Source organism: Gorilla gorilla, chromosome 2 (assembly GCF_029281585.2).
Source record: "Gorilla gorilla gorilla isolate KB3781 chromosome 2, NHGRI_mGorGor1-v2.1_pri, whole genome shotgun sequence".
In the NCBI taxonomy this organism is placed as follows: Eukaryota; Metazoa; Chordata; class Mammalia; order Primates; family Hominidae; genus Gorilla; species Gorilla gorilla.
This window is the reverse complement of record NC_086017.1, coordinates 153159481-153171677: the sequence shown is the minus strand read 5'-3', so window position 1 is coordinate 153171677 and position 12197 is coordinate 153159481. Positions and strand designations below refer to the sequence as shown.

Below are 12197 nucleotides of genomic sequence, written 5' to 3'. Positions count from 1 at the left end.
AACCCAGTCTCTACTAAAAATACAAAACATTAGCTGGGCGTGGCAGGACGCACCTGTAGTCCCAGCTACTCAGGAGGCTGAGGCAGGAGAATTGCCTGAACCTGGAGGCAGAGGCTGCAGTGAGCAGAGATCACACCACTGTACTGCAGCCTGGGTGACAGAGTGAGACTCTGGCTAAAAACACACACACACACACACACACAAATCTGACAGCAAACATTACATTTAGTAGTGAATAAAAAGCTTTCAACTTGGCATAAGAAACAAGGAGAATCCCTAGTTAATCACCACCTCTATTCAGTATTGTGGAAATTCTTGCTAGTGCAGTAAGCCAAGAAACAAAATGGAAAGCCTTAATAAAAGAATTGTAAATGAAGAAATAAAATGGCACTATTTGCAGATGATGTGATTGTATCCCAAGAAAAAACAAAAGAATCTACAGACAAATTATGAGAAAAATGAATTTAGCAAGGTTGCTGGATATAAGGGCATATAAAAATGAACAGAATTTTTTTATTCTAGCAAAAAATACAAACAGATCAGTAAACATGAAAAAGTGCTTATCAGCATTAATCATTAGAAAAATGCGAATGAAAACCACAGTGCAATACCACTTTACATCCATCAGAATGGCTACAATGAAAAGGATAGACAGTGCTAAGTTTGGCAAGGATATGAAGCGTCTAGAATGCTCATACACTGCTGGTGGCAGGATAAACTGGTACAGTCATATTGGGAGTTAGCAGTGTCTGCTGAAGTTGAATGTACGCATACCCGTAACTCATCAATTCTGTTCCTTGCGTATACTCAACAGAAATTTGTGCACACATTCACCAAAAGCATGTACAAGAAAGTTTATAGAAACACTATTAGCCTTCAACTAGAAACAAACCAAATGCCCATCTGCAGAATGGATGAATGAATTGCAATGTATTCATACAATGAAATGAATGAAATACAGTCACATGAAAAGTGTGAATGAATCTCTCAAATAGTGTTGTCAGATACAAAAGGGTACATACTATATGATTTTAATTTAAAGTTCAAAATAGATAAAACTATAATAGAAGTCATGGTAACATACTCTTGAGGTGTTGGGTTTGGGTGGAACTGTAACTAGAAGGAGACACTTAACACAGTTGGTTTGTGTACTTTTCTTTATGTGTTATGTACGTCAATGAAAATTTACATTTAAAAACTCAGGGAGAAGTTAAACACTGTAGCCAGGTAACTCTCAACTTATAGGCTGTAAGTCACTAGACGATGGGACAGGACTACATAAGAAGAAAAGGAAAGTTTTCTTCCTCATGTTGTGGGCTCCTGTGGTGTATTCCTAGCCATCTTTTATAGACTAAGCTCAGACTAAGGAGTGGAATTGCTGGGTCATACAGTTACTCTTTGTTTAGCCCTTTTGAGTATGGCTAGACTGTTTTCCAAAGTGGCTGTACCGTTTTACATTCCCATAAACAATGTATGAGTATTCCAGTTTCTCCACGTTTTTGCTAACACTTCTTGTGAAATGGTACCTCATTAATAAAAATTAACTCAAAGCATTTTGATGTGCATTCCTTGTATATTCTAGATGGAAATCCCTTATTAAATACATGATTTGCAGAGTTTTTTTCCAATCTGTGAATTGACCTTTCATTCTTAATGGTGTCTTTTGAGGCACAAATGTTTTTAATTTTGATGTTTAATTAACTTATTTTTTTCTTGTGTTACTTATGCTTTTGTGTCATATATCTAAAACATCTTTGCCTAATCCAAGGTCACAAAGACTTAACACCTACGTTTTCTTCTAAGAGTTTGATAGGTTTAGCTCTTACATTTAGGTCTTTGCTTTGAGTTAATTTTTATTAAGGTTAATTTGTCAAATGTAACCTAGAAGCATATAGAAAATCTATGAAGAAAAAATAGGTGTTTTTTTTTTTTTTTTTTTTTGAGACAGCGTCTTGCTCTGTCTCCCAGGCTGGAGTGCAGTGGCGCAGTCATGGCTCACTACAGCCTCGACCTCCTAGGCACAAGCAATCCTCCTGCCTCAGCCTCCTGAGTAGCTGGCATATATCACCACACCTGGCTAATTTTTACATTTTTTGTAGAGATGAGGTCTCACTATGTTGCCCGGCCTGGTCTTGAAATGCTGGGCTCAGGCGATCTGCCTGCCTCGGCCTCCCAAAGTGCTAGGATTATAGACTTGAGCCACTGTGCTTGGCCAAAATAGGGATTTTTGATGATTTTTATAACATTTTTACAGTTATTTTAATTTTTCAAACAAGCCTGGGTTTATTATTTAAAATTATCAGCTAAATTAGAAAAGTAAACTTTTATTTTAATCCTCACTTTCTAATGGTGAGATAAGCATCCTGAACTATTTTTTTCAAGAAAAGGCATACCTATTCTGAAGGTGGCAGCAGTAGTAGTTAACCAGATGTGACAATGTAAGTAACTTAAAGAATGAAGAACAGGCTACTCTGGGCATGTTGCCTATGGCGTAGTCCTGCTCCACAAGGAGCAATGTAAAAAAAAAAAAAAAGAAGAACAGTAAAATGAATACAGTAGAGTTTGTATTAGTTTTGCTCAGAAACATGACCCCCTCTCATATTGAATTTGATTTTGTAGCCATAATTGATGATGAAATACATAATACATAAACTACAGCATCTTATTTGCAGAAATACACTGGCTAATGAAGCCATGAAATCATCAAAACTTAAGCATCAAAGACAACAAAACATAAGTCAGTTCAAAACCAAAAGAACCATGGAGAAATAACAAATTGTTGGGCAACTATCACCACTATCCATCTCGAGAACTTTTTCATCATCCCATATTGAAACTCTGTCCCCATGAAGCAACAACACTACATTTACCACTCCCCCACAGTCCCTCTGTTCTACTTTCTATGATTTTGACTGTAATTTGATTTCATATAAGTGGAATCATACAATATCTTTTTATTTTTTTTTTGAGACGGAGTTTCGCTCTGTCGCCAGGCGTGTACGGTGGCGTGATCTCGGCTCACTACAACCTCCGCCTCCTGGGTTCAAGCAGTTCTTCTGCCTCAGCCTCCCAAGTAGCTGAGACTACAGGCACGCGCCACCACGCCAGCTAATTTTTGTATTTTTAGTAAACGGGGTTTCACCACGTTGGCCAGGATGGTCTTGATCTCTTGACCTCGTGATCCACCCACCTCGGCCTCCCAAAGTGCTGGGATTACAGGTGTGAGCCACCACGCCCAACCCGATATTTATCTTTTTATGTCTGGCTTATGTCACTTATGTCTTCACGGTTCATCTGTAGTGTAGCATGTATCAGAATTTTATTCCTTTTTAAGGATGAATGTATTTCATTATATGTATATACCACATTTTATCTGTTTATCCATTGGTGGGCAGTTGGGTTGCTTCCACATTTTACCTATTGTGAATAATGATGCTATGAACATGGGTGTACAAATATCTGTTGTTCCTGCTTTCAGATTCATCTGGGTGTATACCCAAAAGTGGAATTACTGGATCATATGGTAATTCTATGTTTACTTTTTTGAGAAATTGCCATATTGTTTTCCACAGTGGCTGTATCATTTTATATTTCCACCAGCAGTGCATAATGGGTGCAGTTTCTCTACATCCTCTCCAACACTTTCTCATTTTCAGTTTTTGTTTTTTTAATAGCCATTCTAATGGGTATGTAGTGGCATCTCATTATGGTTTTGATTTATATTTCTCTAATGATGAGTGATGTAGAGCATCTTTTCATGTACTTTTTGGCTATTTGTATATCTTCTTTGGATAAATGACTATTAAGTCTTTTGCTCTTTTTTTTTTTTCTTGAGACGTTCTCACTCCCAGGCTGGCGTGTGGTGGCGTGAATTGCAACCTCCGCCTCCCAGGTTCAAGTGATTCTCATGCCTCAGCCTCCCAAGTAGCTAGGATTACAGATGTGTACCACCACGCCCAGCTAATTTTTGTATTTTTTTGTGGAGATGGGGTTTCACCATGTTGGCCAGGCTGGTCTCGAACTCCTGACCTCAAGTGATCCACTTGCCTTGGCCTCCCAAAGTGCTGGGATTACAGGCACGAGCCACTGCACCTGGCCCTTTGCCCATTTTTGAATTGAGCTGTTTCGTTTCTTGTTGTTGTAGTTCTTTATGTAGCCTTTTGCCTTTTAGCGTTCTTTAACTAGAGACATTTTTTGCTTAACTTTCAAAGTGGCTTACTGGATTGGTTGCAGGACCAAATCCCTCATCTGTGTATGGCAGGTGTTGACTCTTTTAACCTCCTTTGTTGAATTTTAATGTTGATGTTAATTGAGTTTTGGCATGATATTCTATTAACCTTCCAAATAATAAGCTTAATTTCTTGATCCAGCCATTGTTGAATAGTGCCCTTTGGTTTTATATTGCTTATGAAAATTCTAGCAGTTCATGAAGGGGATAAGATCACTTGTAGTGTACCATATGTTATATGCATTTCATCCTCACAACTTGTGAGATGTGTATTCTGCATTTTTCAGATGAAGGACTGTGGATCAGAGTTAAATCGAGTAAACTGCTCAAAATATGTATCTGATAGTTTACTAATGTTGATATTTAACCAAGTTTTCTTCAAGTTTATTATCAGTTTATGCACTGAACTGATTTTATAAAACTCTTACATGTAGGCTTGTATCTACATTTCAAGAGTATAGCCATCACTATTTTATAATAGTTGTTAAAATTGTAGTTGTTTCTACTTAAGGACTATGTTTAGTTTCTTCCTTTAAATATTATCCAGGTATGACTACAAATATTATCCAGGTATGACTATAGAGAGCCAATTAGCTAAGTGATTGCCCGAAACCACCCTATCTTATTGTTGCCTTTAACAAAAAAAACAAGAATTGGATGAAAAACAACCCTGCTTCACTCTTGGCTTTTCAAAAGTATGTAACTGGTTGGCCTGAAGGTAGTGAGTTATCTCAATTGATGGTTCACAATCAGTTGAACACAGATCGAACTCCTTGTTCTACACTTTACCCCCTACTTGAGTAGGGGGTAAAGACTACTTGAGTAGTCTTTTAAAAAAAAAAAAGAAGAAAAAAGCATATAACCACTAAGTTGAGAAATTTATTTACTTTAAGCCATTAACCAGTTCTTTTCCTGGCTATATAATCCCATACACAACATTATTTCTGCCCAATAGAAATTTTAAAAGAAAATAAATATCTGAAGTTAATTTTAATATTTTTAATTTAGTCCAGTATATCCAAAATATTGTATTTCAGTGTGTAATTAAATATAAAAATCACTAGTGAGGTATTTTACATTCATTCCTTATATTAAGTATTTAAAATCCAGTGTGTTAAACTTACGACATATCTCAATTCACACTTCCCACATTTCAAGTATTCAGTAGCCACATGTGAGTTATGCCTAGGGATATTGGACAGTGCTGATTAGGAGGTTTAAAATGCAACTCATAAATTTAATTCATCTCTTCAATCTCAGTAAATGACCCTTCTTTCTAGAGGTCATTGTACTATTCCTCTCTTCCTTACCCTCCACTTCAGATAATTTTATTGATTTTTTGTCTTTTAAAATTTTGTAAATCCATCTTTTTGTCTCCTGCCCTACCACAGCCCCAGTTTGGGGATTCATATTCTCTTACCTGGACTGTTGCAATACCCTCTCAGTTGGTCTTTATGTCTCTGCTTTTGCCTCATACATTTCACTTCTACTGTTACTAATTCTGATTCCAAAATCTGCTTTGCAGTGAGAATGTCTGCCTAACTGAAAATGTCACCATTCTACTCCACTACTTAATACCATTCAATATATTTTAGTGATTTCACATTATTTCAAATAAGTAGTCTGTGAGGTAAGATATGTATGCTGTCCTATACTATCGCAAGGGATGCATACACAACTCTTTGGGAATGTAGGGAAAGGAGAGTAGATATCCTTTTCTCATATTCCTTTTAAAACTGCATGTTTAGTATCTGTTTCTATGTACATAACATAGAACATGTAAATTATTTATCAATAAATATATTCACAGTCCCACATCACTTAATGAAGGGCTATGTTCTGAGAAAGGCTTCATTAGGCGATTTCATCGTTGTGTGAACATCATCAATGTACTTACCCAAACCCAGGGTGGTATAGCCTGCTACACACTTAGGTACTTGGTATAGCCTATTGCCCCGAGGCTACAAACCTACGCAGCATGTTACTGGTTTGAATACTATAGGTCGTTGTAACACAGTGATAAGTATTTGTGTATTTAAACATACCTAAACATAGAAAAAAGTAGAGTAAAAATACCTTGTAAAAGATTTTTTTTAATGATACACCTTTATAGGGCACTTTTCATGAATGGAGCTTGCAGGACTGGAAGTTGCTCTGGGTGAGTCAGTGAGTGGTGAGTGAATGTGAAGGCCTAGGACTTTACTGCACACTACTTTAGACTTTATAATCACTGTATACTTAGGCTACAGTAATTTATTTTAAAAATATTTTTTTCTTCTTCAATAATAAGTTAACCTTAGCTTACTATAACTTTTTTACTTTATAAACTTTTTAATGTTCTCAAACTGTTTTACTCATGTAGTAACACTTGACTTAAAACACAAACAATATTGGCCAGGAGCAGTGGTTCACATCTGTAATCCCAGCACTTTGGGAGGCCAAGGCGGATGGATCACTTGAGGTCAGGAGTTCGAGACCAGCCTGACCAACATGGTGAAACCCCATCTCTACTAAAACTACAAAAATTAGCCAGTTATGGGGGTAGGCGCCTGTAATGCCAGCTACTCGGGAGGCTGAAACAGGAGAATCGCTTGAACCCGGGTTTCTCAGTGAGCTGAGATCGTACCACTGCACTCCAGCCTAGGGGATAGAGTGAGACTCTTTCTCAAAACAAACAAACAGAAAAAACACAAACATATTAATGGGTCCAAAAATACACTTAGATAGAATGAATAATATCTAGTATTTGGTAGTACAATAGGTTGCTGTAGTTAACAACAATTGATTGTATATTTTAAGTAACTAGAGGAATGGAATTGGAATGTTCCTAATACAAAGAAACAATAAAGGCTTGAGATGATGGATACCCCAATTACCCTGATTAATCATTACACATTGTACAGCTGTACAAAAATATTTTCTTTATATCCTTATTCCATAAGCTTTTTTCTGTTTGTTTTTTAATTTCTAATTTTTTTTTTTTTTTTTTTTTTTTTTTTTTTTACTTTTGAAACTTTTTTGTTGAACACTGAGACGTGGCTGGGGCAGGGTGGCTCACACTTATAACCCAACACTTTGGGAAGCTGAGATGGGAGGGATCACTTGAGGTCAGGAGTTCAAGAGCAGCCTGGGCAACATAACGAGACCCTGTCTCTACAAAAAAGAAATTAGCGAGGCATGGTGACATGCACCTGTAATTCTAACTACTTGGAAGGCTGAGGTGGAAGGATCACTTGAGCACGGGAGGTTTAGGCTGCAGTGAGCCATGACGGCGCCACTGCACTCTAGCCCGGGCAACAGAGTGAGACCCTGAATCCAAAAAAAAACACCCAAAAACAGAAAACTGAGACAGAGGGCCAGGTGCAGTGGCTCACGCCTGTAATCCCAGCACTTTGGGAGGCCGAGGCAGGCAGATCACCTGAGGTCAGGAGTTCTAGAACAGCCTGGCCAACATGATGAAAGCCCGTCTCTACTAAAAATACAAAAATTAGCCAGGTGTGGTGGCGCACACCTGTAATCCCAGCTACTCGGGAGGCTGAGGCAGGAGAATCACTTGAACCTGGGAGGCAGAGGTTGCAGTGAGCTGAGATCACGCCACTGCACTCCAGCCTAGGGGATAGAGCGAGACTCTCTCTCCAAAAAAGGAAACTGAGACACACTATCCTAGGCCTACAGGGGGGTCAAGATCATCAATATCACTGTCCTCCACCTCCACATCTTGTCCCACTGGAAGGTCTTCAGGGGCAGTAACACACATGGAGCTGTCATCTCCTGTGATAACAATGTGTTCTTCTGGATACCTCCTGAAGGATTGCCTGAGGCTTTTTACAGTTAACTTTAATTTATAATTTGAAGAAGTACGCTCTAAAGTGATGAAAAGTGTAGTTTAGTAAATATAGAAACAAGTAACATAGTCATTTATTATCATTATCAAGTATTATGTACTGTCCATAATTGCATGTGCTAGACTTTTATAGGACTGGCAGAGCGGTAGGTTTGTTTGCCAGCATCACCACAAACATGTGAGTAATGCATTATTACTCACATTAACCATTACGATGGTTACTACATCACTAGGCAATGAGAATTTTTCAGCTCCATTGTAATCTTATTGGACTACTGTTGTATATGCGGCCCATCATTGACTGAAATGTCCTTATGTGGCAAATGACTATAGTTTTAATTTCAGTAAAAAACTATAATCTACATAGAATAGGAAAAGATAAGTATGTTAGCTGTACAAGGGCAGAGTTTTTGTGTTTTTTCACTGACTTATTCTCAGTGTCAATAACAGTATCTGGCATAGAATAGTAACTGGTCAATAAATATTTGCTGAATAAATAAATGCTGTGCATAGAAAAACACTCTAACTTTATACCTTATTAGGCCTTTAAGGCAAAAAGTAAGTTTAAATAAACATTTTCTCATCTGTATTCAATTTAAATTTTTGACACCTGAAGTAAAACTTGAATTACTGTCTTCTTGCATTATCTTACAGAGATTTGTAAAGAAAGTCTCTAATATGTATAATGGAGTAAAAAAAACTTTTTCCCCTTCTAGTAAACGAAGCAAAAAAGGAGATAAAAATGGGAAAGGCTTGAGACATTTTTCAATGAAAGTGTGTGAGAAAGTTCAACGAAAAGGTACAACATCGTACAATGAAGTCGCTGATGAGCTGGTGTCAGAGTTCACCAATTCAAATAACCATTTGGCTGCTGATTCGGTATGTAAATCATGAACCTGACATTGATTTTGATGGATGATGCTACTTCTTTGTGTTATCTTTGTTATAGATTTGAGGAATCACGACTATACTTGAGGGTTTTATCCTTTATTTTGGGGGATTTTTTTGTTGTTGTTGAGTTTTATTTTGGAGGGAATTCCTTTTTTTTTTAGGCGGAACCTCACTCTGTCGCCCAGGCTGGAGTTCAGTGGCACGATCTCGGCTCACTGCAACCTCTGCCTCCCAGGTTCAAGCTATTCTTGTGACTCAGCCTCCCGCGTAGCTGGGACTACAGGCGCACACCACCATTCCCAGCCAATTTTTGTATTTTTAGTAGAGACAGTGTTTCACCATGTTGGCCAGGCTGGTCTCAAACTCCTGACCTCAGGTGATCCACCTGCCTTGGCCTTCCAAAGTGCTGGGATTACAGGCGTGAGCCACTGTACCCAGCCTTAGTAGGTTTTTTTTTTTTTTCTTTTTTAACATTTAAAAAATATTTGGCCAGGCGCGGTGGCTCACGCCTGTAATCCCAGCACTTTGGGAGTCTGAGGTGGGCGGATCACGAGGTCAGGAGATCGAGACCATCCTGGCTAACACTGTGAAACCCTGTCTCTACTAAAAATACAAAAAATTAGCCAGGCATGGTGGCATGTGCCTGTAATCCCAGCTACTCAGGAGGCTGAGGCAGGAGAATTGCTTGAACCTGGGAGGCGGAGGTTGCAGTAAGCCAAGATCGCACCACTGTACTCCAGCCTGGGCGACAGAGTGAGACTCCGTCTCAAAAAGAAAAAAAAATTGGTCACCTATCCAATAATTTTTTATTGTTTCTGAATCTTATTGTTTCTTCAATGTCTAAGTCAACAAGAAAATTTTATTTTTAATTGGAAAAGGAATACATAGATATATTTATAAAAAATTCAGTTGTCCGGCAGAGTCTCAAATAAATGGAGTGCAGTGGTGCAGTTTCGGCTCAATGAAACCTCTACTTCCCAGGTTTAAGTGATGCTTGTGCCTCAGCATCCTGAGTAGCTGGGACCAAAAATGGCAAGGCTCTGCCTCTACAGAAAAAAAATTTATTTCTTTATCTTTTTTTTTTTTTTTGATATGGGGTCTCACTATGTTGCCCAGGCTGGTTTTGAACTCCTTGACTCGAGTGATCCTCCAGCCTCAGCCTCCCAAAGTGCTGGGATTACAGGCATGAGCCACCATGCTTGACCTCTACGAAAAGTTTTTTTTTTTTAAATTAGCCAGGTGCAGTGGCACAAACCTGTAGTCCCAGCTACTCCAGAGGCTGAGGAGGATTGCTTGAGCCCAGGAATTCAATCATGCCACTGCATTCCAGCCTGGGCGGCAAAGCAAGACTTCGTCTCTTTGAAAAAAAAAAAAAAAAAAAAATATATATATATATATATATATATATATACACACACACACACACACACACACACATATATATTATATATACACATATATAAATATATAAATATATATACACATATATAAAAATATATATATAAATATATATACATATAGGTATACATACATATATGTATACATATGTGTGTGTATATGTATACATATATGTATGTATATGTATATACATATATGTATATATAAAATATACATATATATATGGCTATGACTGTTTCTCTAGAGCACTGATTTAGCCCTATCCTATTGATTCTGATATATTATTCTTTAGATGTTCTGTAATTTTGGTTTTAATTTGTTCTTTGACCTAAGAATTGCCTTAGAAAGAGTTCTTATAGTTCCAAGTTTTGTTTGTTGCTTTAAAGTTTTACTTTTATTTCTTAATTTGTCCAGAGAATATGATTTGAACTATTTCCCTTTTTTTTTGGATTACATTGAGATTTTCCTTGGGAGCCATTATATGGTGATTTTCTTTTTCTTTTCATGTTCTCTAGGCACTTGAAAAAAAAAGTATATAGCATTCTGTTTCTGAGTGAAAGCCATGGTTCTCACAATGATCTGCAAGCCCCTTTGTGAGCTTGCCCACCATTACCTCACTAATCTCGTCTTCTGCTATGCACTGTCTCATTTACTACCCTCCAGCCACATGTCACTATGCTCCAGCTACATGTTTTGTCCCTGATCAGGCCATTACACTTGCTGTTTCTTTTGCCTAGAGCAGTCTTTGCTAGGTATTCATATGGCTTCTCTCTCCCTGCCTTGTGATCTTCACTCACCGGTCACCACAATGAAGCATTTCTTCTTAGCACTTTTCAATATCTAAAATACATTTTTACTAATACCCTATCACCACCACCTTCCCAGGATATAAACAAAGGTTGAGTTTTTTTCTCTTTATTCACTGCTTTGTTATTTTTCTGATAATTTAGAATGCTTGTAGTCTCAGTTCTTCAGTTGGTTACCTTTATAACTTAAGTTCCTTGAGTTACCACCTGTAGACAGTATCTATTGGTTATGAAGAAAAACGTATGTTTTTTTCTGTCTTCCATTTTTCTCTTCTACCATAGGACTCAGATTAGATATATTAGTATATTTGTTAAGAGAATAATACTACTACTATAGGCCGGGTGCAGTGGCTCATGCCTATAATCCCAGCACTTTGGGAGGCCGAGGTGGGTGGATCACACGGTCAGGAGTTGGAGACCAGCCTGGCCAACATGATGAAACCCTGTCTCTACTAAAAATACAAAAATTAGCCGGGTGTGGTGGTGGGCGCCTGTAATCCCAGCTGCTCGGGAGGCTGAGGCTGGAGAATCACTTGAACCCAGAAGGTGGAGGTTGCAGTGAGCTGAGATCTCACCACTGCACTCCAGCCTGGGCAACAGAGCAAGACTCTGTCTCGGAAAAATAGTTGTTTTTATTACTTTAAATAAATAGATTGTGCTGAACCCTTTATTATGATTTAATCTGCTTTGAACAACATCCATATCCCTTCCAATATCAAAAAGAGGAAATTGGCATACCTATCACATTGCCTCCTCCCAGTACTTGTTGTTACAGTATCATTGTTTCTACAGGGTCAAGATTTCCTTTTTTTTTTTTTGAGACAGAGTCTAGCTCTGTCACCCAGACTGGAGTGCAGTGGCTCAATCTTGGCTCACTGCAACCTCCGTCTCCCGGATTCAAGCGATTTTCCTGCCTCATCCTCCTGAGTAGCTGGGATTACAGTCATGCGCCACCACGCCCAGCTAAGTTTTGTATTTTTTAGTAGAGATGGGGTTTTGCCATGTTGGCCAGGCTGGTCTTGAACTCTTG

At 38.1% G+C, this 12197-nt stretch overlaps 1 protein-coding gene across 21 annotated transcripts in view; it reads left to right on the top strand.

Moving 5' to 3' along the window:
• Nucleotides 1-12197, top strand: part of TFDP2 (transcription factor Dp-2) — a 194010-nt gene that overhangs the window by 158634 nt on the left and 23179 nt on the right. For 12 of the 21 annotated variants that reach the window (XM_019024018.4, XM_019024017.4, XM_055383135.2 and 9 more), the window contains one exon: nucleotides 8789-8951. In XM_019024018.4, coding sequence (XP_018879563.1) covers nucleotides 8789-8951 — 163 coding nt within the window. Of the gene's footprint in view, nucleotides 1-6341; nucleotides 6387-8788; nucleotides 8952-12197 lie in introns of all 21 variants that reach the window. The other 9 variants (XM_055383127.2, XM_055383125.2, XM_055383126.2 and 6 more) reach the window with 1 other exon arrangement.